Here is a 25,210-nt window from a genome sequence, read left to right on the forward strand (position 1 = left end):
TCACAACAACCGTATTTCCAAATCCAGTATGCCACCCCCAACTGGAGAGTCACTCCAACTCTTCATATCCACCGACATCTCTCCCTAAGGAACAATCACCCTGACACAGCACAAGCACATACCAAGTAAGTCCAACCCCCCCATCTCAGCCACATGCATACCAATGTAACCAACCAAACAACCAAAAAAAGAACCACCAAAGAAACCCACACTAACAACCCCAGAACCCCCCACCAGAACCAAAAAGATGAACAACAACATCATAATAGCCATAATAGTGCTAATCCTCCTCGGCATAACGGGCCTCGTATATCTCTACTCGATCCGCTGGCGATCCCAAGCAAAAGCCCAACTTTTCGTTGCGCGGGCGAAAGCTCGGAAGAGACGGATTTCGGAATCTCAAGCCCAGCTCCAGCCTCAAGCTACCACCCCGATTCAAGTCACTGTTGTGCGTGGTCCGTCTCGTGCTCCTTCACGGCGCCCTTCGCCGCGACCTTCTGCGTCTCAGCGTCCACCTCCACCGCCACCTACACGAGCGGCTTCGACGACGTCGAGACAGGGGCAGAGGGGGAGGGGTAGACAGAATGAACGACAGGATAATCGGCGGGGGTCTGGTTCGGGGCCATCGAGGAATCAGTCCCGGGTGTCGAAGAATAAGAGTAAGAAACAGAAGGGGCAACAACAGACTGGGCAGATTGTGAACGGTGGTAATGCGGTGGGTTCTGGAGGTGGAGATCAGCCGGCACAGCAAGAGTGCTCTAATCAAGGTATGGATAATGAATGGGGTGTAGGTCTGGCTGAGCAGGATAATGCGCAATACACGGGGCCGCAGGATGAACCATCGCAGCCTGGACCAATTGATGACGAGTGGAGAGCTAGTAGTGAGGCTGTGGCGGGGAGTTCTGGAGGACCTACGTCTCCTAATGATGATTGGCCTAACACGGGGGATAATGAAGGACCACAGGAGGCGACGCAGAGTGAATGGAAAGCTAATGATGCGATGGAGCAGAGGGATAATGGAGGACAACAGGAGGCGTCGCAGGGTACATGGCACTCTAACGATGCGATGGAACAGAGGCCAGGGCAGCAGAAAACGGATCTAGGGAATCAAAGCTGGTGATTGACTGTTGTATCTGTATTGTTTGTACAGGTCGCTATTGAAGCAATGTACGTTTCAAGGGATAGACCGGTGTTGATTGTCTGATGATGGAGGAAATGCTGCGAGGGTAATATACGAAATATGGCAAATGCCCCTACTGAATACTGTATGATGTCTAAGTTTAAGGGACTATGACAGCTATGAAGATCTTGAAAAGTGCTAAGCATTATTCGCACACGACCAACTGGCCCCCTTCGCATCCTCACGGTTGCCTTTCAGATGGCGAGGAAACTGCGCTGGTGTATGTGGTGAGAGAGCCCCTGAACATGGGAACATAAATGTACTTGCAAGCTACGTGGCCAGAGTAGCGATATATGACAATTGCCACGACCACATACATGACTGTGTCTGGCACCTGAAGCATAGCCAGAGCTTTTGGGAAGTCTCGAGGTTCGTGCATTTCCGACATGTAACCGAAGAACGTAACGTGGGTAGAATAGCTATAAGTAATTATGCAGTACTATGCAGATTAAGTGCGTCAGAGGGCCCTGAAAATCTCAAATTAACATACTAAAAAGAACAGTGTGAATAGTACTAAAGAAAGGATCAATATTTACCCCCTTTTTTGCTCCTTATAATTAGACGAAATTAGCAACCCAAACATCCATGGCCCTAACTCCTTCCCGACCCCTTGGGATACCTTCCAAGCTTGCCTCACACGCATCCCGTAACGCGAGAACCACCGCCCGTTCCCTCTCATCACTCACCTGCTCCTCTACTTCCCTTCCGAAGGAGGGGGAAAGACAAGCAGAGACCTCCCATTGTCCATCCAACAAACCCTCACTACCTGGCACGCGGGTTTCACTCTCCAGATGCCATCCGGCAGCTAGGGCCAGCTCTGTCAGTTGCTTTGGCCCTAGCACCGTGCGGACGTTCGAGATGCTGCCCTTGGGTTTACGGCACTCCAGCGCTGCCTGGGTGAGCGCAGCTAATACGTGAGGCTGGGCGGAGGGGTGCGTCGCTACTAACGACCACTCAGCAAGGAGAAGACGCTTACTGTGCTGCTTGAGGACACGGAAGGTGGAAAGGACGAGCGAGGGGGAGCCGAAGTACCATAGGCAGTGGGCGAGTACTGTTGCGTCAAAGGCCTTAGGGTCGCTGGCGGGCGGCGAGGAGGTGGAAGAGGGGGAGGAGAGGGAGGAGAGGTAGTCCAGGGGGGACTGTTGGACCCAAGTAATCCGCTTACCCAGTGGGCCTTGCGAGATGTGATCCTGTGCTTGGCCGAGAGTATATGGGGCACCTGCAGGAAGCACCAGTTGACTGCTTGCCACTCACACTACCAGGACAGGCAGCAAGGGAAGAAAGGCGAAAGGACTCACCATAATCCAATTCTGCCGGGTCGACCGCCACCACCCTCCCCAGCTCGCCCACAGCATTGGCAAGGACAGTCGTGCAGTCCCCCTGCCCGCATCCTAGTTCCAGCACATTGGAGCCAGTGGGAATGTTCCAGTGCTGCAGAAGAGCCAGGCGGTGAGAGGTCTGGGAGTGCTGGATGCTGAAGTGGGCGGGATCGTGTAGGGCGACACGGGCGATAGAGGCGGCGTCGAGTTGAGTGGACATGTTGTACTCGATGGGTTTTGCTACTGAAGAGCTGCGGATGCGGACATCTCATAATGTCAGACTTGGAGGCCGTAAAATTAGCATGGGTGAGCTACTGCCTAACCCCGCCTTTTAGAGTGACTCACATCTCCTTATCTAACAGATTGGCCCTGCCCACCAGTGTTCAACATATAGTTCAGTCTTTCGTTGTAGTCCATTGTGATCAAACAGTATTTAAGTCTCAAAGTCGCAAGACCAGCAATCTGATATAATGTCCCCATGAAATTGCATTAAATTTTGGATTGCCATACCTGATGCCAGTGCTCCACCAATCGTAGCAGCAAGCGAAACAAGGCCCTTCATGATGGTGTCGATATGTTGTTTCCAGGTGGAGTCAGCATGGGGACTTAGGGATCTGTCTTTCGGTGTGCTCTCGCCACAAGGCGGATGTAACTGCATATCAAGTATAGCCTCGATAGCTTTTTGGAAGGTAGCCGCTACCAGTGTAGGGGTGATATGGTAAGAGAGTATTGAGGCCTCAGCACTAACGCCGTTCTGGAGGTTGAAAACCTTCTCAAAAGGCAGCGAGAGCACACACTGTGCTGTCCGTGTTACTGATAAAGCAGCCTCCTCGTTGTATGTTTGTAATTTCGAGAAGATACTGTGGCTGCAAGGTTGGTTTAACCCAGTCCTAGTCGGGTTCAAAGTCTCCATGAGAACAAAGACACCGAGATTCCAGAACATCGCAATCGAGACTGTTTGAGACTAATTAGTATGGTGGTTGAATTAAACACATTTAAGGTAGTCATGGCCATATGAGTGACGCACCAGAAGACAATCTTGAACGCATGGAAAGGAATCCAAGATTCTCTATACAGTAGTCCAAGAAAGAGCCAAAAACTTCCTTGAATCTACCCACCGCCGTGATCGTCGAGGTTACATCCGCTGATAGGTTTGGACATAATTCAATGTCATTCTGGATCGAGCTAAAGAGGAAGCCTTTTATTGCAACTACTTGTTTCCAGACACGGAAGGCCTCCGCAGCTGCTGCGCGACATATACCGGGCACACTATTATCAAAGTCTCGATTGAAGCCCTGATCAAAGACATAAGGCGATATTGGCTCGTATCCGGAAGAAGTCGCTTGACCTAAGAGATAGTCAGCAAAGAATTGGTGTTTAAGATACGGCCTAGTTACCTTTGTCATTACCCGAAACGTCGGAAAGCTTGCAGACGTGATCTGCTGTGAGTGCTGCCCCTATATCACGGACATGACTACACCATCGCACCACACTCAGGCTAGCTTCCATAATAGTACCATATGTAGAATGCGGTCCCAGGTTCAAGCAGTATTGCTCAACAAGCCCAGCCAAGCAATTCAGCTTCTGCAGCCCCGCATCAAGGAATTCATGCGCTACGAGAGTCTCACCGCTCACCTTCGCTGGAATAGAAATACCGTCGAACATTAAGATCGCATATACAACTCTGAAGGATTGAACAGAAAGCGCATTTTTAATGAGTGATCGCGCCTGGAACCAACTGTCATAGAAGGCGTCCATCGGTGAGTTGCGTGGCGTGTCTCTGCCAATCGGACTGTTATAGTTGGTGGTTGATTGAACTCCAGTGGGAGAATCGGCAGAAGATAGCCACTGAAGTGAGAATGCTCTGAGCACCGCTTTCAAAACAGCGTCTGACTTTCTCCGAGCGGAGACAGTCAGTCTGTTACCATAGAGATCGCTGAAATGATCTAGGAAACGAATAGTGCCCAATATTGTCATTCTGTGGCTGATATCCTGCGCCATAGACCCTGGTTGTTGAGATGAGGGACCGGAAGTGATCAAGGACATATCCGATTGAGATATTGAAGAGGGGGTCTTAGGTAGGTTTTCAGTTGATAGAGGGTCTAGTTGCACAGGCTTTTGGTCCTGGGGGCTATCACCACCATCTTCCTCCAGCTGATAGCGATGTCCAGGTTTGTATAAATTGCATTCATAGCCTATGAACCTGGACGCGCAACCTGTGACGATCGTATCATGAATACGGACCAGGCATTCATCAAGAATTGTTGCGTTCAGTTTAGAATTGAGCAGGTAGACAGGACTGCTAGGCAAGCTGCCAATGCTAAGCTGATAGTTAAGCAGAACAGGGCGCTGTATCGTGTCCGAGCAATGTGTCACAGGGGAAGTAACAATCTCATCATCATGTCGAGCTGGCCTTGGGGTATCCACAAGTATGTCGGGAAACTCCATGCTATATAGAGTAGATGTAGAATTCTCATCAAAGCAATGATCAAGGTCAATGTTAACCCACGAAGCCAAAATGTCCTGATCTGCTACAGGGTGCATTGGTGGTTGGCTCTCATGGAATGTATCAATCGCATTCTCTAGAGTGCTGGTTGATCCATCGCCTTCCCCAAACAAATTAGCCCTTGATGCATATCGCCTGCGACTCCTTCGCGTTGTTACCCGTGGGTGAGACCGGACAAAATCAAAAGTGCAAGGTGACCCTATGCGATTGCAATTAGTGCATACTGAGGGAACCTCTCCCTCTTTACCAGGCGGCAAGCAGCAACGCCGTTTCGATCGTCGACATGCGTCGCAACTTGAATACTGGCGCCTCGAGGGTGCAGTCGAAAGCGTCATCTGCGCCGATGATATAGAACCTGCAATATTTCCCGTTTATCTATCGCTAAGAGAGCACAAATGGTGATATTGCAGTAGTAGGATGAATATAGAAGAAAGTTTAGATTAGATTTCCTTCGGAACAAACCGGGCATCTGGCCGATCTGGTCAGGTGACATGCCCTATCGCCACTTTTTATACATCAATATGTCGTCGATATCTGCAATCGATTCTATATTGTATTGTGAATTGTCGGAAATTCTAGGAAGAGCATTGTACGAAGTCTGCCCAGTTTGGTACACACTTGAAAATCAGGCTAGTCCACTTGGTAGGCTCACGGATATATTGCATGGCAATCTATACACCCATCGTCTAGGTAAAACGTTCTTTCACCCGCTATATGTTCTCTCCAGCAGCCCGACGAATACAATCAACGACAAAAGTCGGGTTGCTTAAAAACGGCGAATGTCCCTCTTGGCATCTTTCAACGTGGAAAACACCATCGCCCTGAGCAATCATTCTCTCTTGATACGATAATGCTAGGGCCTTGTCGTTCTCGCAGACGATGTATGTACTAGGAATCTCGCGGTAGGCCGTGTAAGTGACAGGTACAGTCAGAGGGCCCGTTGGGAATGATCCCAGGAGCTCCACCGCCTCATCCACATCTTTGGGATCGCAGCGATTATAAAAGATATCTCGAATGATGTCCTTATCTAGGAGCATCGCTCCATCCTAACATGGTAACACCAATAATCAGCACCTATATTTAAAGCAAAGAGAACATCGTAATTCAATGGCATAGAGTTTATCCATCATACCTCTGTGAAACGCATACCGCCGTACTTGGCCTGTAACTCCTGGCGTTGCCGCTCCAACTCCTCTTCCTCGGGGGTCTGGGGCTGGATCTGACCGACATGAGTCTGGCCCTCAGGAAGCGCCATAGCACACATGTAGATCAGTCGCACAACACCGCCCTTTAAACCCTGTTTCTCGCGTGCTTCCTTGCCCAACCCTTTCACGGCCTCGGACATGGCAACCCCGCCAAACGAGTGAGCGACCGCAATGACATCATTGCCATTGTCAAGGCTCTTCAGGATAACCTCACGGACGGCTTGGGCATCTTGATCCCAACTGGCATGGGGAGGGCTGGAATTCACAGACGGTAATGTCACGCCGACAGCTTCGTAGTTGAACTTTGCCAGACCATCAATGAGGTATTTGTAATGTTTCGGGCAATGCCACGAGCCCGGCACGATTACAATAGTAGGATTGTTAGCCATCTTGGTATCTTTTAGACAAAGAGGGGAGGATATGGCTTGTAATGACTGGGCGAGTAAAGAATTGAGAATTTGGGTGACTCGAACGGGTGACGAGAAGAGCTAAATAGTTTGAGGGAATACCATCGGATCCGCAGCAGAGTGTAATGTTACAGCGGAGCCGACGAGGAACATCGGAACCGATAGCCATTTGCACCTTTGAAGCTTAGCATTTTAGCTTCAGACCACCCTGCAGAAGGAGTGGTGATGCGTATAGACAGAGGTATGTAATTATAAGAGAAATTTATCGAAGGTTTGAGTCGTACTCGCTCATCATTTGGTTTGTATTGTCTTGTGTAGACTAGACCCGGGATATCGGAGAGGCGTACTGCACACAAATCAAAGTCAGTCTATGCTAAGTCGACACTTACGCTTCCAACGATATTCATATTTCATTGCATTCCATTCCTCTTTAAAAAAAAATACCGTTACAAATTTCACTACTGTGGAATAGTATAGGTCGTTACTATACGTATTGTATCAATGTGGCAATGTAGCAGATAAATCTGTACATCTTGAATGGACCTCTCTCGATAGAGATGAAATATTTCTGCCCCCCATATATGAAATACGTATAAAGCAATGATGAAGCTCATTAATGATACTAACGTTAGCCTGAAACCAGGAAATCTCAGTTGTTCTGTGCGACCATAGTATCAAAATATATAAACGATTATGATACGTCGATAAACAGCACGCTGTATAGTATGAGGGTAGTAATGATCGGATCAAATTGATAAAGCGGCTTAACTTCTTATTGTTTCACTTTAGGACATTTGAGACACTGTCCTTATGAGACCAAGGTCAAAGGGCCCTGACTTCTTTGTATCCCCTTTGATATAAAGCCTCACGACCGTCTCACCATGTCAGGGTTCTGGAAATATGATCAACTGGTTATACTCTACTGAAACTATGGAAAAGCTCGAGTTCCTCAGAAAGAAGTGTATGTCCCATCCAACATCCCTAAGGGTGAAAATACCAATGCCTTTCGCCATCATCAATAGCGGCTCAAACAAAAGCAACGCAATGCTTGGTTATAGGACATGGTAGCGCGTCCCGAGGGAATAATATCACTGACAAATAAAACTCTATAGGTTGTGGCGTATATTAAGCGGCTCGAGCAAGACAACATACAACAGGAATATCAAGCAAGAAATTGCCAGCATAGAGCATTTCTGGGAGAGTTTCTGATACGATAGTGTCGTGCCTGGGGAATTTGTGTCTGTTCACAGTGAAATTATATTGATGGCAAACAAAGCGTTCGGACGAGCAAATTGGAAGTTTTGGGGCTCACATGAAATTTTAAGGGAAAGCAGTTGCCAATTCGAGGAACATGGAAAGTATTTCGAAGAATGGAAGCTCGAAGTTAGGTCGCGAATGATTGTCGAGCGTAACAGAAAGAGGGTTGATGGGTTCGCGGAAAACAAATTCCAGAAGGTCGTGCCAGCTAGAACAGATAACAGACAATGGTGCAAAGAGTCCGCCTTTCGGAAAGCTGATGATGAGGCGTTGTTGAATGCCCTCGAGAATTTTGGTGATGTTTATCCAACAGTATCGCAAGCTTTAGAAGGACATAAGTTACGTAACTAGATGAGCCAGTGTCTGTCTTCTTGGTACTGATGACTTTGGTATTATGGCAATGTATGGTGGTGATGCTGCTGTTCCTCATGTACGAGCGATTGTGTATGATGTATTTCTTGTAGCGAAAATCATATGTCGGATATTGTCTTTTAGGATGAATATTCTAGTGACGTATAAGTATACCATAGCTCAAGTCTACATACTTATATCACTGTAGATACGATCGTCAGTCCGAGTTCATATTATACATTATCTACATATTATTGGGTTCAAGGACTGCAGAAGGCCTTATGTCTCTCTTCAAATGTAAATAATTTCGCAATTTCTAGCTCGACAAGTATTCATTAGCCGACTGCATCTATGCAAGATATATCATGGTTACCAGAATTATGTCACCAATCATTCAACTGTCCACCAGCTATCATTGATGCGTCACTCGAAGATGGATCAGAGCTCAAGCGAAAATAAATGGGAAGGCAGAATACTTGCCTTACCTATGACAGTAAAGACTGTTACAAGGGATTGCAAATAGGCTAACCTCAGTATACCCCAATCAGCCCTACAACTTAGGTCCAAACCAACCCCACCTACCATAATCTGGAAGCGGTTATTAACCTCCACAGTAGAATGGACCCTGATTTATAAATTAGCTTGGGACATGAAGAAACTAAGCTTAATTAACTAAGCAGGGGCTCCAGAACGTGACGTAGCCCAGGCAGCTTGAAGAACATGATACCTGTGAGCATGTATATATCACCAATCTGATCATTTTCAATGTTATGATCTTAGATCAATATGTAACGATCGATTAATCCATTGTTATTATTCACTTTGCAGGATTTAACTAAACTGTGGGTTTTCTAAACATTTGCATCTGGACTTCGAAGATTTATTCCCAGATTAATGTATTGAATTAGGCTTAAATAAAATATCTCTTGTGACTGGATTTGAAAGTCGCCGGCTTCCGGCTCGTGGGATTATGTTCTTGTCCCTAAATCCCGAATTATTTGTATCAATATAAGCGCGTTCTAGACCACATCCACTTCATGTCACTATATATCCCGAGCCATTATAGCATATCCTAAGCCTTGTTTTAATCGGCGATTGATGATGGCGTTGGTCATAAGCATGAGAATGACATGACATGATGTCAAGTGCATGATCCCTTTCGGCCGACTGAACAGACACGAACCTTCTCGGACGATAAGATTTTTATCGCCCGAGGAGAGTAAGGTTGAATAACGACCGGTATAACCACGGAATAAATGTTGAAAAGTACGAAAGATGATAGTTCGAAGTAATCTATACTATACTATGTAGGTCTTTTAAGCTATCAATCTCCGTTCCCCGCAAAAGTGCGCGGGGAATATGAGGGTTCGGAAGAGAAAAATGAAGGAAGCGGGTTTAATGTGGTTCGGCAAGCCGTCCAGGGTTCTCGGCCGTAGTTGGACCCACCCAATGACAGGTCCGATTTCGGCTACCAAATGACGTGATTTGAAAATTTGGAGGAGCAAGAAGTCGAACATCGAAGGGTAAAAATCAAAAGAAATTGGGAAAGGGGGGTCATTGTTGGAGGCGACAGGAGCAAGTTATACAATTTTGTAGGATAGTATGAACATAGATTGTAAAATGTAATTTTCGCTAATTTTGAAGCTTCCAGTATTTGTTTATCTCAAGAAGTATAGTACACACGAGCTCCAGGCTCTTCTAGTTAACCCAACCCTTAGGACCGCCCCATTGGCCCTTGACCATGGATTGGTAGTACACCCAAGGGAAGAAGTCTTTCTTCAGATGATAGAATGCACGGCGAGGAGTGGCTTGGTCGATACCGAACAGGTTGCCAAAAGTCTCCTTGGGCTGCCCGCCGTACTTGAATTCAGCCAAAAGAACCTTGCCGTACTCAGTCAGCAGAGGACAGGAAGTATAACCGTCATAGTTTCCTTCGGGCTCCTTGCCTTCCATTGTGGAAAGCAAACCACGAACAAGAATGGGTGATTGGGAAGTAATTGCGGCCGCCGTCTTGGCTGTAGGAAGACTGGAGCCATCACCCGCAGACCAGACGTTAGAGAATTTCTTGTGACGCAGGGTGCTATCATCGACATCGACAAAACCAGCCTCGTTCGCTAGAGGGCTGTTCTTGACAAATGCGTGGGGTCCCATCTTGGGTACAACATGCAACAGATCGAACTGCTTCTTGACCTTCTCCTGACCATCGAGACGAGCAAAAGTGGCTGTGTTGCCTTCGATGGCGACGAGGTCATGCTGGAAGAGTCCCTCGACGCCCCTTTCCTTCCGCAGAGCCTCAAGTGTAGCACTGTACTTGGGCACACCAAACATGGCCGGGAGAGCAGTGGCAAAGCTGATATTGATAGCAGAACTGGAGGGGTTGCTGGGATCGTACAGGCCGGCTCTCTTCCAATGGTCCAATGCGAGCCACATGACCTTTTGCGGCGCACCTGCACATTTGATCACACCGGCAGGTTGGGTGAAAAGAGCAACACCTTTCTCGAGTTTTTGGACAGTGCGGAAGACTTTGTCGCAAGTGTTGTAACCATAGATAGTAGAGACAAGAGAGTCGGGAGACTCCAGAGCCTCGGGCAGACCCTCAATGCTACCATAGTTGATGTTAATGCCGGGAACCACAACCAGCTGTTCATAGTTGACCTTGTCGCCATTACCAAGAGTGACAAGATTCTCCTCAGGGGAAAACGTGGACACGCTGTCGTTGTAGAATTTGAGCTTAGGGTCGACCAGACTGTTCATTGGCCTGCGCAACTCCTCCTTGGTTTTAAGACCACCGCCAACTAGAGTCCATCCGGGCTGATAATGATGCCACTCTGCAGGGTCGATAACAGCAATATCGTCTTGAGTAAATTTGCCAGAGTGAAGAAGCTGATGGCTGATAGACAGACCAGCCGTACCACCACCAACTACCACGACCTTGTGGTTCCGAGAAGCAGAGCTCACTGGTGAAGCTGTTGCGAAATTGCGTGCTGCTGGAGCTTTTTGGGCAGCAGCGCAAGCTGCCGACGTTACTCGAGTGCGGAACATGTCTAGAAATGAATGGTGCTCAACGGAAAATGATAATTAGCTTGTAAGAAAAAAAGTAGTTAAAAAGACAAACGGCAAGATCACTTTAAAAAGAATGGGAGAATGGCCGTCGGTGGTGAATGGAGTAACACCGGGGAGCGATGGATAAGATTATCAAGAAGGCGGAACAAGTTTGATCGCCGACTGCTCTTTATGTACCTGACAGCACGTGGACCGGTCGGCGAAGAATCGGACGGTCGCAGCGCTTGCCACTTCCCGCATTCGGTGGACCCCGGGAACCCTAACTTGGATAACCTTAAGTATTTGTAAATCCCCTTCTCTGTACATATCCCATGCTTTCTAATGTTCCATCATAACACAAAATCATCATGAACTCCCTTAGAGCTTCCCAGGCTGCTTTGGGCTCACTTGAGCCAATGGCCAACTCGATCCGAGCCACAACTCTTAGGAGGCCGCTCCGTTCTCTTTGCCAACATGCCAATATGAGGGCCTCATATACCACCAAAACCTACTATTTACCCATCAGTGCTGATTTTCGAAGAGCTTCACTGAAAAACAAGTTGGATGAAAGACGTACATTATCATGTAATAACTCACCGTCTTCACGCTCTATTACGACCAAAATCCCACAAGCTGTGGCCCGAGGCCGAGCTTCGTACAGCACGGAAGCCACCGCGGCCGGGGAGCCTACCATTCACGCCGTGTTTGAGACGAAGACAGGTACATGGCAATACGTGGTCGCTGACCCATCCACTTTGGCTGCTGTCATCATCGACCCAGTCTTGGATTATGACCCAGCCAGCCAAGCCGTTACCACCTTCGCTGCCGATTCACTACTCTCATTGGTCAAGGAAAAGGGTTACAAGATCGACAGGATCTTGGAGACTCATGCCCATGCAGACCATCTCACTGCAGCGTCTTATCTCCAAAGTCGCCTTACGCAGGAGCATGGCCACAAGCCGTCGATCGGCATTGGCAAGCGTATCGGCCAGGTGCAGAAATTATTCGGTCGGAGATACGCAGTTCCACCCGATGAATACAGTGTTGTTTTTGACACACTATTTGACGATGATGAGAAGTTCAAGATTGGAAACTTGGTAGCCACAGCCATGCACCTGCCCGGGCACACTCCAGACCATTTAGGCTATAAAATTGGAGGTAAGGGTCTCAATACAACCACTCCCGAGTTCCAGATATGCTGACAACTCTCAGATAATGTATTCTGCGGGGATTCTTTATTCCACGCGGATATCGGTACTGCGCGTTGCGACTTCCCTGGCGGAAGTGCACGCAGCCTCTTCAACTCCGGGCGTAAGCTTCTTAGTTTGCCGGACCACGTAAAAATCTGGACAGGCCATGATTATCCACCGGAGGGTCGCGCAACCCCGATACCTTGGCTGAGTGTGCAAGATCACAAGAGCCAAAACAAACACCTGAGGGACGGTATCACTGAGGAGGAGTTTGTGTCTCTGCGGCAGGAGCGAGACGCAAAATTGGCAGAGCCAAGATTGCTCCACCAGTCTCTCCAAATAAACATCCGGGCAGGACAACTTCCGAAGCCAACGGAAGCTGGGCATCGGATGCTTCACGTGCCGCTAAAACTTGGAGATGTTAAATGGTAAAAGGTGACTGTGTCTGGGAAATATGTCTCAAAGCTGTAGTAGGATGATATGAGTGCTTCAACCAGAAAATGGGTGCTAAGGTGTAAAATTGGATCCAATCGGCAAATACTTACGTTATGTGTGCTGTGCATATATGCTAATGTGGGGTTTATTTGCTTATCGATGGACCAGACAGTCCTGAGGGATCAGCCTTCTGCTTTTCTGTAGGTGATAAAGAATAATACTCTGTTGGTGACTAGTGAACGTCAATGATGAATTATCTTCCATTAACACAAATCACCGAGTAGCCAAAGAGGGGTTTGACGTTCATAAACTGTCGAGGTGAAAAGTAAACTGAGAAACCTCCATATCTGCCGTATGCCACAAGATGCCTTAGATGATGGCTCACGAAAGTGAAGGAATATTTATCCTGAATGTTCTTCCTTTGTTCGCAACCTTGGGCGACTTGATGACGGACAGCCCACGATACTTGAGATTGACGTTTCGAAAAAAGGCAAAAGTCTATTAGTGCGATTGTGCGGCACGGTCCATACCATGAATTGAATATCGTTAAGAAATTTGCAAGCCGATAGAGTGTTAGTGGCTGAGAAGTGACTTCGCTAGAACTTAACAACCTGCACAGCCGGGTCTTTCACACTACCCCTCTCATGATATATCGGAACTTCGACTAGTGGATGGAGTCATGCTAACAGCCCAATATCAGCTGAGCCTCCACTTGAACTGATAACGAACGGACGGATAGTACAGAATCGCAATCCAACATAGGCAGCCTATACGGCAAGAGAGGTAATAATGGATGCATTACGTTTACACAATCAGCTAAACCATTGATATCGGATAGAGATAGATCGTTATCCTATGTGGACCTCGTAGCGGCCGCTGCAACAAGTTTCCGGAGTCCATCCACTATCTATGGCCGGGTCTGGCCAGATCTTACCGTCGTCATTTGACCTTTGATCCTTGGACTGAAAGTCTGATAAAGATAGAATTAAGGATGCTATTGCTCAACGCCCCATGGGGTTATACAGTCCATCGGCGCCTAAGCCGAATCCGGACACACGCAGACACCATGGCCTGAAGGGGCTAAACTCACATGATCGGATCATTCCTAAAAGGGAAATCGTATCCAGAATCTGGGCAGTGACTAAGATTCCGCTAGACCAAAACGAGCAAAAAGGACCCCATGACCAAGACCGGTATACTCACCCATGTACTCCGTACATCTTCTTGATCTCCGTCGGCATACGGCCCGGCGGCTTCACTTTGATATCGATGGAGGTTATACCTTATCTCACACATACCTTCCAAAGAGCGGCGGGGAAGCGGCATGAGAGCCGTGCCCTCCGCTCTGTATCGATGGTTGTCGACGAATAAATAATGGCTTAGTCGCGACTGACTGGAATAGCGATCAAGCGTTTTTCTCAACATGGAAGACCCTACACAAAGAGTTGTTATTATTGGGGCCGGTATCGTGGGCACCAACATCGCCGACGAGCTGGTCTCGCGCGGATGGAAGGATATCACCGTTGTCGAGCAAGGCCCGTTGCATATGCCGGGCGGCTCGACATCACACGCTCCCGGTCTCGTGTTCCAGACTACGCCTTCGAAGACCATGACCAATTTAGCCCGCTATACTGTTGAAAAGCTACTATCTCTCGATTGCTTCAATCAAGTAGGTGGCCTGGAAGTGGCGACGACCCCTGAGAGACTCCAAGAACTTAAGCGCAAGCACGGCTATGCCTCGTCGTGGGGGATTGAGGCACGCCTCATCGATGCCGAAGAATGCCTTAAGATTTATCCTCTCTTGAATAAGGAAAAGGTTCTAGGAGGTCTACATATCCCGAGTGACGGTCTAGCACTCGCTGCACGCGCGACACAATTGCTTATCGAAAGGACCCGCAATGCCGGTGTCCACTATCTCGAGTCCACACCTGTCACCGGCATTGAACGAAGTGGTCGCCGGGTGACAGGAGTGAGAATACCCAACGGTGTCATTCCTGCCGATATTATAATTTCTTGTGCTGGATTTTGGGGTGTTGAAGTTGGCGCCATGGTCGGCGTGCCGATTCCTTTGCTTCCGCTAGCGCATCAGTATGCGAAAACAACTGCCGTGCCGGCGCTCGCTGGCCGAGCCGTTAATGATCTTCCCAATGGACTTAATGCTGAACGACCTATCCTACGCCACCAAGACCATGATCTATATTTTCGTGAGCATGGCGGCCAGTACGGCATCGGCTATTACGGTCATCGCCCCATGCCAGTCGTCGCCGGATCGTTGGGATTAACTCCTAAGCATGTCGATGAAAAGAATATGCCATCCCGGTTGGAGTTTACCCGCGAGGATTTCGACCCAGCCTGGAAGGAGACACAGGAATTGTTGCCCGCTCTACGCGACACAGAAATTGACGACGGCTTCAATGGCATTTTCTCTTTCACTCCGGATGGTGGTCCCCTTATTGGACAAGCGCCGAATGTCGAGGGCTTCTATGTAGCCGAGGCGGTCTGGGTAACGCATTCGGCTGGTGTTGCGCGTGCTGTGGCAGAGGTGCTTACGACAGGCCGATCCCAGATTGACCTTTCTGAGTGCGAGCTCTCCCGTTTTGAAGAAATTCAACTCAGCCGTGACTACGTCAGCGAGACATCGCAGCAGAACTTTGTCGAGATCTACGATATACTTCACCCCATGCAACCGAAGGAGTCTCCACGGAATCTTCGCGTTAGTCCCTTCTATAACAGAGAGCGAGAGCTGGGTGCTTTCTTCCTCGAGCTTGGAGGGTGGGAGCGTCCATTCTGGTACGAATCGAATTCAGAGTTACTTAAGTATCTCCCGGCCCAATGGCAACCTGTCGAGCGAGACGCCTGGTCAGCACGGTTCTACTCGCCTATTGCCGCTGTGGAAGCCTGGAAAACACGCAATGCAGTAGCCATGTACGATATGACCTCGTTTCACCGATTCGAGGTGTCCGGCCCAGGGTCTGTCGATCTCCTCCAACGGCTAACTACAGGCGACATCACTGCTAAGCCTGGGACTATCACTTACACTCTGCTCCTGAACGACCACGGCGGAATTCGCAGTGACATTTTCGTGTCGAGGCTCAGTGAGGACGCCTTCCAAATTGGAGCAAACACAGCTATCGATCTGGAATATCTAGTTAGAGAAGGTCGTCGCCAAGAACAGCACACTCCGAGCCGGTGGGTACAGGTACGTGAAATTACTGGCAGCACCTGTTGCATCGGACTCTGGGGACCCCGCGCCTGGGAGGTCATTAGCACCATCACCACAGATGACTTTTCGAACGCGGGGCTGCCTTACCTCGGGGTCAAGAGCGCGACTATTGCCGGAATCCCAGTAACAGCTTTCCGGAAGTCCTACGTCGGGGAACTTGGCTGGGAAATCCAGACCAGCTCCCAATACGGTCAGCGGTTGTGGGATGCGATCTGGCAGGCAGGAAAATGCCACGGGCTAATCGCGGCCGGCCGCGCTGCCTTCAACGCTTTGAGGTTGGAAAAGGGCTACCGTACCTTCGGCAGCGATATGACCACCGAGCACAACCCATATGAAGCAGGCGTTGCTTCCGCCATTAAGACGGACAAGAAGGAAAACTATGTGGGTAAAGCTGCCATCCAGCGTCTTTCCAAACAGGCACCCACAAGACGTCTGCGCTGCCTCGCCGTTAATGATGGGCGTTCTATGGTGCTTGGGAAGGAGCCAGTATTTCTGAACGGTAAAGCTACTGGATATGTCACTAGCGCCGCATTCGGCTTCACGGTTCGAAAGCCGGTCGCGTACGCCTGGTTACCCGCCAGCGTAACAGAGGGCCAGACGGTTGAGATCGAGTACTTTGGGCGGCGTATCCCAGCTACCGTCACGGCAGAGCCATTGTACGACCCGCAAAATAGCCGACTACATGCGGACGGCTCATCGGTGGTGCCCGAGTTGCAGAAGCCCTTGAAGAGCCTTCTATAACGATATTGAATTTAATGAGCGATGCAATAAGATTAGCGCTGTTTGTCTATGTTTATTGATATTGGACTGTACAGGGGAATAAACCCAAACGACGATGACCAGGTTATGTTGATAGACCCTGCATGTGTATCCATTGATTTTATTTGTTTTCACTTCTAACCATTGCGATTATGTTTGTGGCGCGATGGATGCGTATGTGATCTAGAGATACAAACAATATACATCAGCATTAAAACTGGTCTTGGACCTTCAATAATCCGTCTAATTCTGGCAACCTTTTACACCATCACTCAGACTTGAGTCTAAAGCTACGCACGTACTACCTCGCAGGGCATACAAAGTGAAATGTCACGCCGTCGCAAAGCATAACACAGCAAACATGACATTTTCCAAGGACTGATGTGCGAGGAGTGTTCGCCATAGTCATACCCATGTTCAATCATGTCATTGCGCTAGGTAGATCTCCCGCATGGCTGGTCTATATTAAGAACGCAGCATCTCGTACATCCGAGTATACTTAGGGGGTGGGGAGGTTCAAGCCGTACCTTAATATGTTAGCTCTCCACACGGATGTCTTGGCATGCTTTATTTAGTTCTCGGCAGGGTGGATGCAGTGGATGGATCTCGATGAAGCGTCCATGATCCACATCTCCACCCGAAGTGGAATAGGCAGCAGTGGCTGAGCCCTCGTTATCTTCATCCGTCCTATTTTAGGCACAGGGCCCATGCTTCCTCCAGGAACAGCGTTTATACTGGTCTATTAATTCATATAGGTGGACTCCGTATAAATATGTCCAGAGAAGAACCCACACAGTGAGATCAAGCCTTTCCCAGGATCATGATCAACATGAGAAGATCTGAGGGCAACCAACCGACTCAAAGTAATCGAGCTAACAGGCGGTCTCGGGTAGCCTTGGCCTGTGATATCTGTCGTCTGCGAAAGTCACGGGTAAATATATATCCCTATCCTTAGACTGCATGTGTAGGCTGACACATTTCTAGTGCGATGGCATTCGCCCCAGTTGTTCTGCGTGTGGTCGTTTGGGGTTTGAGTGTGTATATACTACCCCAAACCATAGCCAGAATGTTATCATTCAGAAAGAGTTTGTGACGCGCGCATTAGTCCAACTGTGGAGGCGTTGTTTGTGGGGCTGATCATGTTATAGGTATTTCCAAGCGCTGGAAGATCGTGTTAAGAGCATAGAAGAAACCCTAGCCTCCATGAAGGATGACTTTGGGGCGTCGATTTCTTCACAGACCTCCGACATTGAAGTTAAGGGCGCTATGAATGATACAAATAGCCCAGTCCAGGGTATAGGGTTAAGTTATCTTATCGATGAAAATGAACCTGGATTTCTTGGTATATATGACATATGTTTCCTTCTATTCGAGTGCCGATTAATTAACGGGTGTGCAAAAGGCCCTTCATCAAACGATCACTTCCTGCGTTGTTTATGCTATGCCATTACACAGGGAAAGGATATGCATTTTATAACTACCTCTACCACGGAGTCTTACGTGGGCTCCTCCCAAACTCAATATCCAACTCCAGCCTCCGAAAGAAAACAGCCATCGGAGGTAAATATCTTTGCACTCCCACCAGCCAACGAAATGACGGAACTTGTCCAGAAGTTTTTCTTTCAAATTGGGATCTTGTTTCCTTTCATATACCCGGTTACGTTTCTAGAGACATACAGCCATTTGCTCAAGAATGGTTGCTTAAGTGTGAGTCGAAAATGGCTGGCACTTCTAAACTTGACTTTCGCCACGGTTAAACTATCTATAATCCCGAACAGGCAGTTCTTTGCAACATACATTGCCCAATCTGATGTTTATTACCAACGGGCAGTAGACCTATTCGGCGAGCAAGTATTTAACGGCGAGAACATCGAAGATGGTGAGTAGTCCTCCGTGTCACTAAATGGCATGATACAGGCTCATTGTCCACCGCAGTGCAGTTCCTGCTCCTCCTAGGCCAATATCTTCATGGGAGACATAAGCCTGGACAGGCATGGACGGTGCATACTTTAGCTGTTAAGGCAGCCTTTAAACTTGGCCTCCACTCGCAAAATGCTCTGAAAGATATGCCCGCGCTGACAAAGGAGGCGCGCAAACGCACCTGGTATGGGTGTGTCATGATCGACAGGTATATGTTCCTGGATAATGCCTATTCCCCTGATGTCAACATTGGCAGGCTGAAGCGTCCGTGCGATTCAGGTTATTGAGTATGACACTTGGAAGACCAGCCGCCATACCAGACTGCTACGTAAAGCTCGAACTGCCTGCGAACCACGAATGCATAGATACATCCACTATCATGGACAATACAACAGCTGACCTTAGTGTTTCCTGCCTCAATTCTACTATGTAAGTTCGCCGATGCAGCAGGCTACACCTATTATACTAAACGAAGGACTTAGTGTCCTATACAAACAACTCGCAACCATCATTGACATACTATTCGACCACAATCTGGACACTGGCACGTCTTTAAGTATAAACGAGATTATTTCACACATTTCGACAATGGAGGATAACCTTTGCGCTTGGCAGATATCACTCCCCCAAGGTCTAACCATTCTCTCGGCTGCAGGATTACGTGATGAGCAGCAGGAGCCGATCACCAACGCTGAATTCTTCTCAAGAAAGTTCTCTGTTATGATTTCATTACGATACTACAATATCCGTACTCTTCTCCATCGTCCAACACTGGCCAGTATGGTTGAAACATGCCGCCATACAACCGATGACCAGGGATCTCAGACGCTTCCCCTAGTTGGACTTCACAGCTTGGAGATATGCACTGAGTCAGCAATTGCCACTATAGATATAATATATGAATTAGTCCATGCCTCCGATTGGCGAGCTAATCTTCTAGAGACCTGGTGGTTCTCGCTGCACTATGGTACGTGTGCACCAGCAAGCCTGTTTTGACTCTCCATTCTTTCTCAATCTAATGTAGGTATAGTATTCAACGCGGCATTAGCTATCATAGGCGTGCTGTGGCTCTGCAAATCAAACTATGTGTTGGGTCTCGCAATGGAACAACTGGCGACAAATGCGAGGATGTATCCTGACCGTGCCATTGCAGTACTGTCTCAGCTAGTGTCTGGTGACGCCGTTACAGATCGATGTCGGAATATTCTTCAACAGTTGACAAAGCTTCTCAATGATCATACCAGTGAGATAATGTCCTCTCTATGATCATGTAACATCCGCGATTGCTAACGCGTATGAGGGATAAGGACAAGGAGACGTGTTCCTGGACCAGTTGACATCACTCCAAGGCCAAGATAGTATGTCGGAGACGCTAGATCCCCTATCTCACGGCAGCTATCATTCGATACATAACGTGCGTTTCAACGCCTCTATAACTATTGAGGATCTTCTGGCCTTATCTAGTGGAACAGGGATGTTACCTAGTGTCCAATGGCAGGGGCTTACTTCTATGCAGGGTTTCGACGTAGAAGGGCCATAATCAATGTACATAATTGCTACTCAAACCAAGAAAATATTGAGACCCCAAAACCAATGGTAATACGATACCCTTGAGAAAGTCCTACAGAATAATAGAATTTTACTTCACTTAAGTAATATTGCCTCATCATTCCATTGCGTCAACTATTCCTTCAAAATTCTAATCCTTCTTCGCAGCATACTCCTCATCAGTAACCGGATCAAGCCAAATAGTCTTCCCCAACCCCACAACAAAATGCGTCATGATACTCCCATCATCAGCACCATGCCAGTGAGTCGTTCCCGGGGGAGCCCAGATCAGGTCTCCCATCTTGATGCGACGTGGCTCACTACCCTTATCGCAGATCCAACCGGACCCGGCCACAACCTTCAGAAATTGCCCTCCTGGGTGGGTGTGCCAATGTGTCCGCGCACAGGGAGTGAAAGTCACATTGGCCATGGAGGTGGTTTCATCCGTATGAAGCGTGTCGAAATAAACTTCGCCCGTGAATATGGTGGTGGGTTTGAGGGTTGTTTGGCTGCCTTGGGAGGAGCTGGAGATGATGATTGTTTCGGGCATTGTTGGAATTTCACCACGAGGCGTTGAATGGAGTTTCTTTTTGAACTGTTTAGTTCTAGTGTTAGAGCTTTAGGATATTTGAAGCGTCCGGATGGAAGGTAGTTGTTGACTTATTTCATGCGATGTTGGTGACTGACCTTTTGGATGGGATATTGGTCACTTACATAGATAAAATGCTTAGATTCGCGGGGTTCCTGTTGTTGGGAAAGATGGGCTTTTATAGGATTTATTAGCATTGACCCCTCGGCACAATTAACAAATAGCTATGCCGTCCGAAATTAATTATGGAGTATAACCTGACGATCTATGTAATCTGCAGCTCACTGTCGGACTTGGCGGGTTTACGGCACTTTAACAGGTGGGTTAAGGCCGACGGATGACGGATGATGGCAACGCGGGGTTTACGGGGTGTAGAGCCCTAATCTAATCTGTTTCTGTTTCGAGTACTTGATATAGAGGAAAAGGATAAAAATCACTTTATTAGTATTCTATTCTACCACTCAGTTGATAATATGACATCTTCGTCCTTGCCTACATATCCTTACCTAGTTAACAGACTATCTGTCCTGTATAGTAGATCTACCCTTCCCCTTCAGCCTTAGGCCTAGATTTACTAGTTAATACTAAACACTTTCGATATCATCTATACTCATCATGATACCAGCGTAAAGGATAGCAACATGAAACACCGCTACTGTGACGTATTTAACCCCAACCGCGATGAATATCAACTTTAGAGGCGATAAGAGATGAAGCTTTTATGTTAGCGAAAGCAAGACCATGGGGCAAGGATTTTAGTCCAGCGAGTGAGGCTGCAGAATTTCCACCAGGGCTACATGGCACGAAATGATTAAAAGCCGTTAAAGTGTCAGAGTAGCTAGCTTTCTTGGTTTAAAACATCCCAACTGTCGCTTTCTAGCAATATTCAGTTGTACGACATATATATATTTTGTGTGGAGCTCCACTGCAACAACGTGGTCGTGCCAAGCATATGCCAGGTAGCCTTCATTACATGGGCGCAGATCGTCAAAAAAGCGTCAAATAGGCTAATATACAGTGATGCAAGACCTTCCGTCGGGACTACTTTGCTCTAGAAATTAAGCACGGCGGTACCGGTCACATATCGATGTCAATTTATTTGGTCTTTACAAGTTGCATTTCCATACGCACCGTCTGTCAACGAGAGACATAACAAGAAGAGAAGAGAGAACAGAGAGCCCTAATTTCCCGTACAAGTGCACTGATGGCGATACATTTGGAGGCAAATAATGGATTGGAAGTGAAGAGTGAAGCTAGCAAAATGCAGAATCCCAGCCTTGTCTGCGGACACCAACACGTATATCCCGTAATTGAAGCCAATCAATCAAAGCCACGCACGCGCATGTCTGGACGATGTGGATACGAAAATAACCTTTTCTTGCTCAATTCCGTCGCATTTGTTAGTTCATATGACTATCATCTACCTTCGTACATATTCTTATTATGCTCTGTTGCTGTCACTCTTTTCTTTCTTGCCATTCTCCTCTTTCCTCATTCCAGATGTCTACCAATAGCCTCTGAGCAATAAAATGGAAACTCTCGTAAGCTATGGAGTTACCTACCTAATAACGAACAACTCCACATTAGCAACCTTGGCTGCTGCTGTCTACGGACTCTTACTCAAATCATCAACGAAACGTCTCTCTGTCCGCGCTGTTCTACTATGTCAATCACCGGAGTATTCCTTGACCAAATCAGACATCGACGAATTCTTATCTAGTTCTTGCGGAAGAGATACTTGCGAGTGGTCATGCACATGCACTAGCGTTGACGAAAACTACAAAGGACCAGCAATGAAAGCTGTTCATGTAAGCCTATACTCGTCTCACTCGTTTGCCTCGCATCTTATAGAACATTGGCAAAGGATCTGTACTATCGTCATGGAGAGTGGCTAATAATCAAATACCAGATTGATCTCGAACACGAAAGCATGTTATACGATGACTCGCTTCGTGAGCTTCCAATTCGTCAACTAAGCAGTAAGCTTGTTGGCCTGCATACATTCAAAGAACATCGCTTCCGGATCGTACCTGAACGGGCGGGCGAGGACACAGATGATGTTGGTCAGCTTTTTAGTAGCTGTCTTGTACTGGTGCATTTAAAGGATATCTATGAACGATGCTATGGGGATGATTCGGGCGACGATGAACGATACTCGGAGTAAGTGAAGTATAGTGGACTATCTCTTTGCGGCATAACTGACCATAATAGTGAAAGGATTCTCTGTTTTCTGCAGAAGTTCACAGAAGAGTACAGAGTATATCTGGAGTCACTTTCAGATGAAAAGGTCTCTGAGATTCTTGGGGTTATCGAGGATCCTAAGTTCGGATGGATGCTCAATGAGCTTAGGAAACGGCGTACGAAGAGCACTATGAGGCAAGGGTGACTGTAACATCGAATGACGTGCAAATCTAGTCGAATAATGATTTTTGATGTGATTATACCTCTACCTTTTCACATGTCTCCGGCACTGTGTGCGCTGCTGCCAGCGATATTGATGTGCACTCTCGGATTAACCGCAACCTCTACCTGATGGTTGAATATGATTAATGCGCTCGAACCTACGGTGCCGAAGTGACAAAATCAAACCCTTCAGTATTAAGTGACTACAAAGCATCTAAATACAGAGAGATCAGGAGGTTATGTATGCTGCAAGGGTTACTCACTGCTCTACCTATAACAAGCAGTTTGGAGATGAGTTATATGTTACATAAAGCTATACATAAGTGGAGATATGTTTATATCCTCGGGCTGTCCATCGTAAGGTTCACAACCATTATATTGGATGATTGACGATTGCTACCCAGGGGGTTACCTTGGCCTATCGCAACCGTTAATCCTCCGTCTCTTGATATGGCCAGAGCTTGGAAAATAGCTCTCTCTGAGTTTCGTCTTGAGCCAACCCAATGAAATCTCTTTTATTTTCTGACTAATTTTAACCGCAGCTTCATAGTCCTCGGATCTAATCATGCCATCGTGAGGAAGGAGTGCTTGATCATGGAGTATTGTGAGCAGCTGCCCAACACCATCAATGTTCTCTTCTTCCTCCGAGTAGAGCTCGAGGTCAGTTTTCGTGACTTGAACTGGACAAGTCAGCCCGCTGTCCGAGGAGATCTCTTCCCAATAAGCAGCAAGCACAATAAGCGACTGTCGAAGGAAGAAAAGGTTTCGCCTTTCCCATACACCGGTTACCACACAAGCCGTCTTCTGTTGAAGGACAGCCCAGTGACGCGGTGCTCGTTTGTATACCTGAGCTTCGCAGTATATATGCATTGTCTCGCTCTCTAAGTTCTTCTGGATCTCATTCTGCTCTTCTTCGCTGAGACTGTCGAAATTTTCGGGCTTCTGTGGAACGACCTAACCCTCCCGGACAGGCCCGGTGTGTTGAACCATCCTCGGAACGCCGGACTGGTAGAACAAAGGGGCAACGCACGCGGATTGCCAGTCTATTATACTTGTAATCTCATGGGTATTAGGGTCCACGAATACATTGTCCAAATGAAGATCTGGGTGCCACAGGACATTTGAACTTGCTGCTTCGGGTACGTGTTAGACAGTTAGCACCCATATGTGTGGACTCAGCTCATATAACACTTACAGTATCTGGAGCCATCGCTAACATCTAGAGCGGTTCGAATGAGCTCTTGGAGATCAAATCTCACATAGCGTTTGCTGAGCTCCTTTTGCTCATCGCACCCAGGTATCCGGCTAATGAGCAAGCCGGCATAGCCAGTATAAATGGTGCTATACTCTTACAGCCATCGGCGCCTCATGTATCGATATAAGTCTTCCTCGGAAATATGCTCATCTGAAATTTGTTAATTCTTTGGATTCTTGAAGGGAAAATGATGAATGGTCACATACACGGTCCATTTTCCGTTTCGATGTATAAATCTGAGGGTTGGGGCGAGTGTCTTCCGCCCATCGAACTTACCGAAAAAGCGCGTATAGTATGGCATTGACTGTATCCATTCCAATACTCTCGCAGGACTGAGTATCTCCAGTTTGTGGATACAATCTTGATCATACTGATGGTTGGTTGCTGTTGTTACCTGAGATCCCGCTGACCTGATGTCCGCAGGCGGGTCCGGATTTACTAACATTCCGTCTGGCATGTACATATACGCATGGATGATATGGCAAACAGAGACACTAGTAGACTTATCAAGTAAATAGTTATTTTGAAGTGATTCTTTCGGAATTATAGCTACTAATAAGAGTCCATTTTTCACATGGGTGTTTCAATTACATTGTTCATCCATCCAAATATATATATTCA

At 47.5% G+C, this 25,210-nt stretch overlaps 10 protein-coding genes across 10 annotated transcripts; 5 read left to right on the plus strand and 5 right to left on the minus strand.

Annotated features, from left to right (window-relative positions):
* The first annotated feature begins 1 nt into the window (after nt 1).
* Nucleotides 2-1,443, plus strand: F9C07_1366734 (uncharacterized protein). Its single transcript, XM_071508026.1, has 2 exons — nt 2-125; nt 225-1,443. Exon 2 carries the CDS (start codon nt 248-250, stop codon nt 1,118-1,120), a length of 873 nt encoding a protein of 290 aa, XP_071364777.1. The 5' UTR covers nt 2-125; nt 225-247; the 3' UTR covers nt 1,121-1,443.
* A 294-nt stretch (nt 1,444-1,737) lies between these two features.
* On the minus strand, nt 1,738-4,476 carry F9C07_2201382 (uncharacterized protein; the record flags this gene model as incomplete). The annotated part of the gene is made up of 5 exons (XM_071509507.1): nt 1,738-2,399; nt 2,479-2,766; nt 2,877-2,961; nt 3,618-3,847; nt 3,897-4,476. 5 exons carry the CDS (start codon nt 4,474-4,476, stop codon nt 1,738-1,740), a joined length of 1,845 nt encoding a protein of 614 aa, XP_071364778.1.
* A 1,239-nt stretch (nt 4,477-5,715) lies between these two features.
* F9C07_4310 (Alpha/beta hydrolase fold-1) lies at nt 5,716-6,599 on the minus strand (the record flags this gene model as incomplete). Its single annotated transcript, XM_071511205.1, has 2 exons — nt 5,716-6,051; nt 6,138-6,599. The coding sequence occupies 2 exons, from the start codon at nt 6,597-6,599 to the stop codon at nt 5,716-5,718; spliced, it is 798 nt and encodes a 265-aa protein (XP_071364779.1).
* Nucleotides 6,600-9,923: 3,324 nt separating this feature from the next.
* On the minus strand, nt 9,924-11,267 carry F9C07_4311 (sulfide,quinone oxidoreductase/flavo-binding protein; the record flags this gene model as incomplete). The annotated part of the gene is made up of 1 exon (XM_041285512.1): nt 9,924-11,267. The coding sequence occupies one exon, from the start codon at nt 11,265-11,267 to the stop codon at nt 9,924-9,926; it is 1,344 nt and encodes a 447-aa protein (XP_041144003.1).
* A 3,048-nt stretch (nt 11,268-14,315) lies between these two features.
* Nucleotides 14,316-16,856, plus strand: F9C07_4313 (putative N,N-dimethylglycine oxidase; the record flags this gene model as incomplete). Its single annotated transcript, XM_041285506.1, has 1 exon — nt 14,316-16,856. The coding sequence occupies one exon, from the start codon at nt 14,316-14,318 to the stop codon at nt 16,854-16,856; it is 2,541 nt and encodes an 846-aa protein (XP_041144005.1).
* Nucleotides 16,857-17,703: 847 nt separating this feature from the next.
* Nucleotides 17,704-19,081, plus strand: F9C07_2066868 (uncharacterized protein; the record flags this gene model as incomplete). The annotated part of the gene is made up of 6 exons (XM_071508720.1): nt 17,704-17,805; nt 17,859-17,959; nt 18,023-18,216; nt 18,277-18,581; nt 18,657-18,753; nt 18,810-19,081. The coding sequence occupies 6 exons, from the start codon at nt 17,704-17,706 to the stop codon at nt 19,079-19,081; spliced, it is 1,071 nt and encodes a 356-aa protein (XP_071364780.1).
* A 154-nt stretch (nt 19,082-19,235) lies between these two features.
* F9C07_2066320 (uncharacterized protein) lies at nt 19,236-19,790 on the plus strand (the record flags this gene model as incomplete). The annotated part of the gene is made up of 1 exon (XM_071508714.1): nt 19,236-19,790. The coding sequence occupies one exon, from the start codon at nt 19,236-19,238 to the stop codon at nt 19,788-19,790; it is 555 nt and encodes a 184-aa protein (XP_071364781.1).
* A 703-nt stretch (nt 19,791-20,493) lies between these two features.
* Nucleotides 20,494-20,892, minus strand: F9C07_4314 (RmlC-like cupin domain-containing protein; the record flags this gene model as incomplete). Its single annotated transcript, XM_041285513.1, has 1 exon — nt 20,494-20,892. The coding sequence occupies one exon, from the start codon at nt 20,890-20,892 to the stop codon at nt 20,494-20,496; it is 399 nt and encodes a 132-aa protein (XP_041144007.1).
* A 1,432-nt stretch (nt 20,893-22,324) lies between these two features.
* Nucleotides 22,325-23,580, plus strand: F9C07_2147905 (uncharacterized protein). Its single transcript, XM_041285507.2, has 3 exons — nt 22,325-22,739; nt 22,841-23,091; nt 23,143-23,580. The coding sequence occupies exons 1-3, from the start codon at nt 22,461-22,463 to the stop codon at nt 23,315-23,317; spliced, it is 705 nt and encodes a 234-aa protein (XP_041144008.2). The 5' UTR covers nt 22,325-22,460; the 3' UTR covers nt 23,318-23,580.
* A 162-nt stretch (nt 23,581-23,742) lies between these two features.
* On the minus strand, nt 23,743-25,052 carry F9C07_2104212 (uncharacterized protein; the record flags this gene model as incomplete). Its single annotated transcript, XM_071508969.1, has 6 exons — nt 23,743-24,256; nt 24,365-24,464; nt 24,530-24,639; nt 24,688-24,739; nt 24,796-24,825; nt 24,866-25,052. The coding sequence occupies 6 exons, from the start codon at nt 25,050-25,052 to the stop codon at nt 23,743-23,745; spliced, it is 993 nt and encodes a 330-aa protein (XP_071364782.1).
* Between the last annotated feature and the right edge of the window lie 158 nt (nt 25,053-25,210).

The sequence above is a fragment of the Aspergillus flavus genome, chromosome 3, assembly GCF_009017415.1.
Source record: "Aspergillus flavus chromosome 3, complete sequence".
Lineage (NCBI taxonomy): Eukaryota > Fungi > Ascomycota > Eurotiomycetes > Eurotiales > Aspergillaceae > Aspergillus > Aspergillus flavus.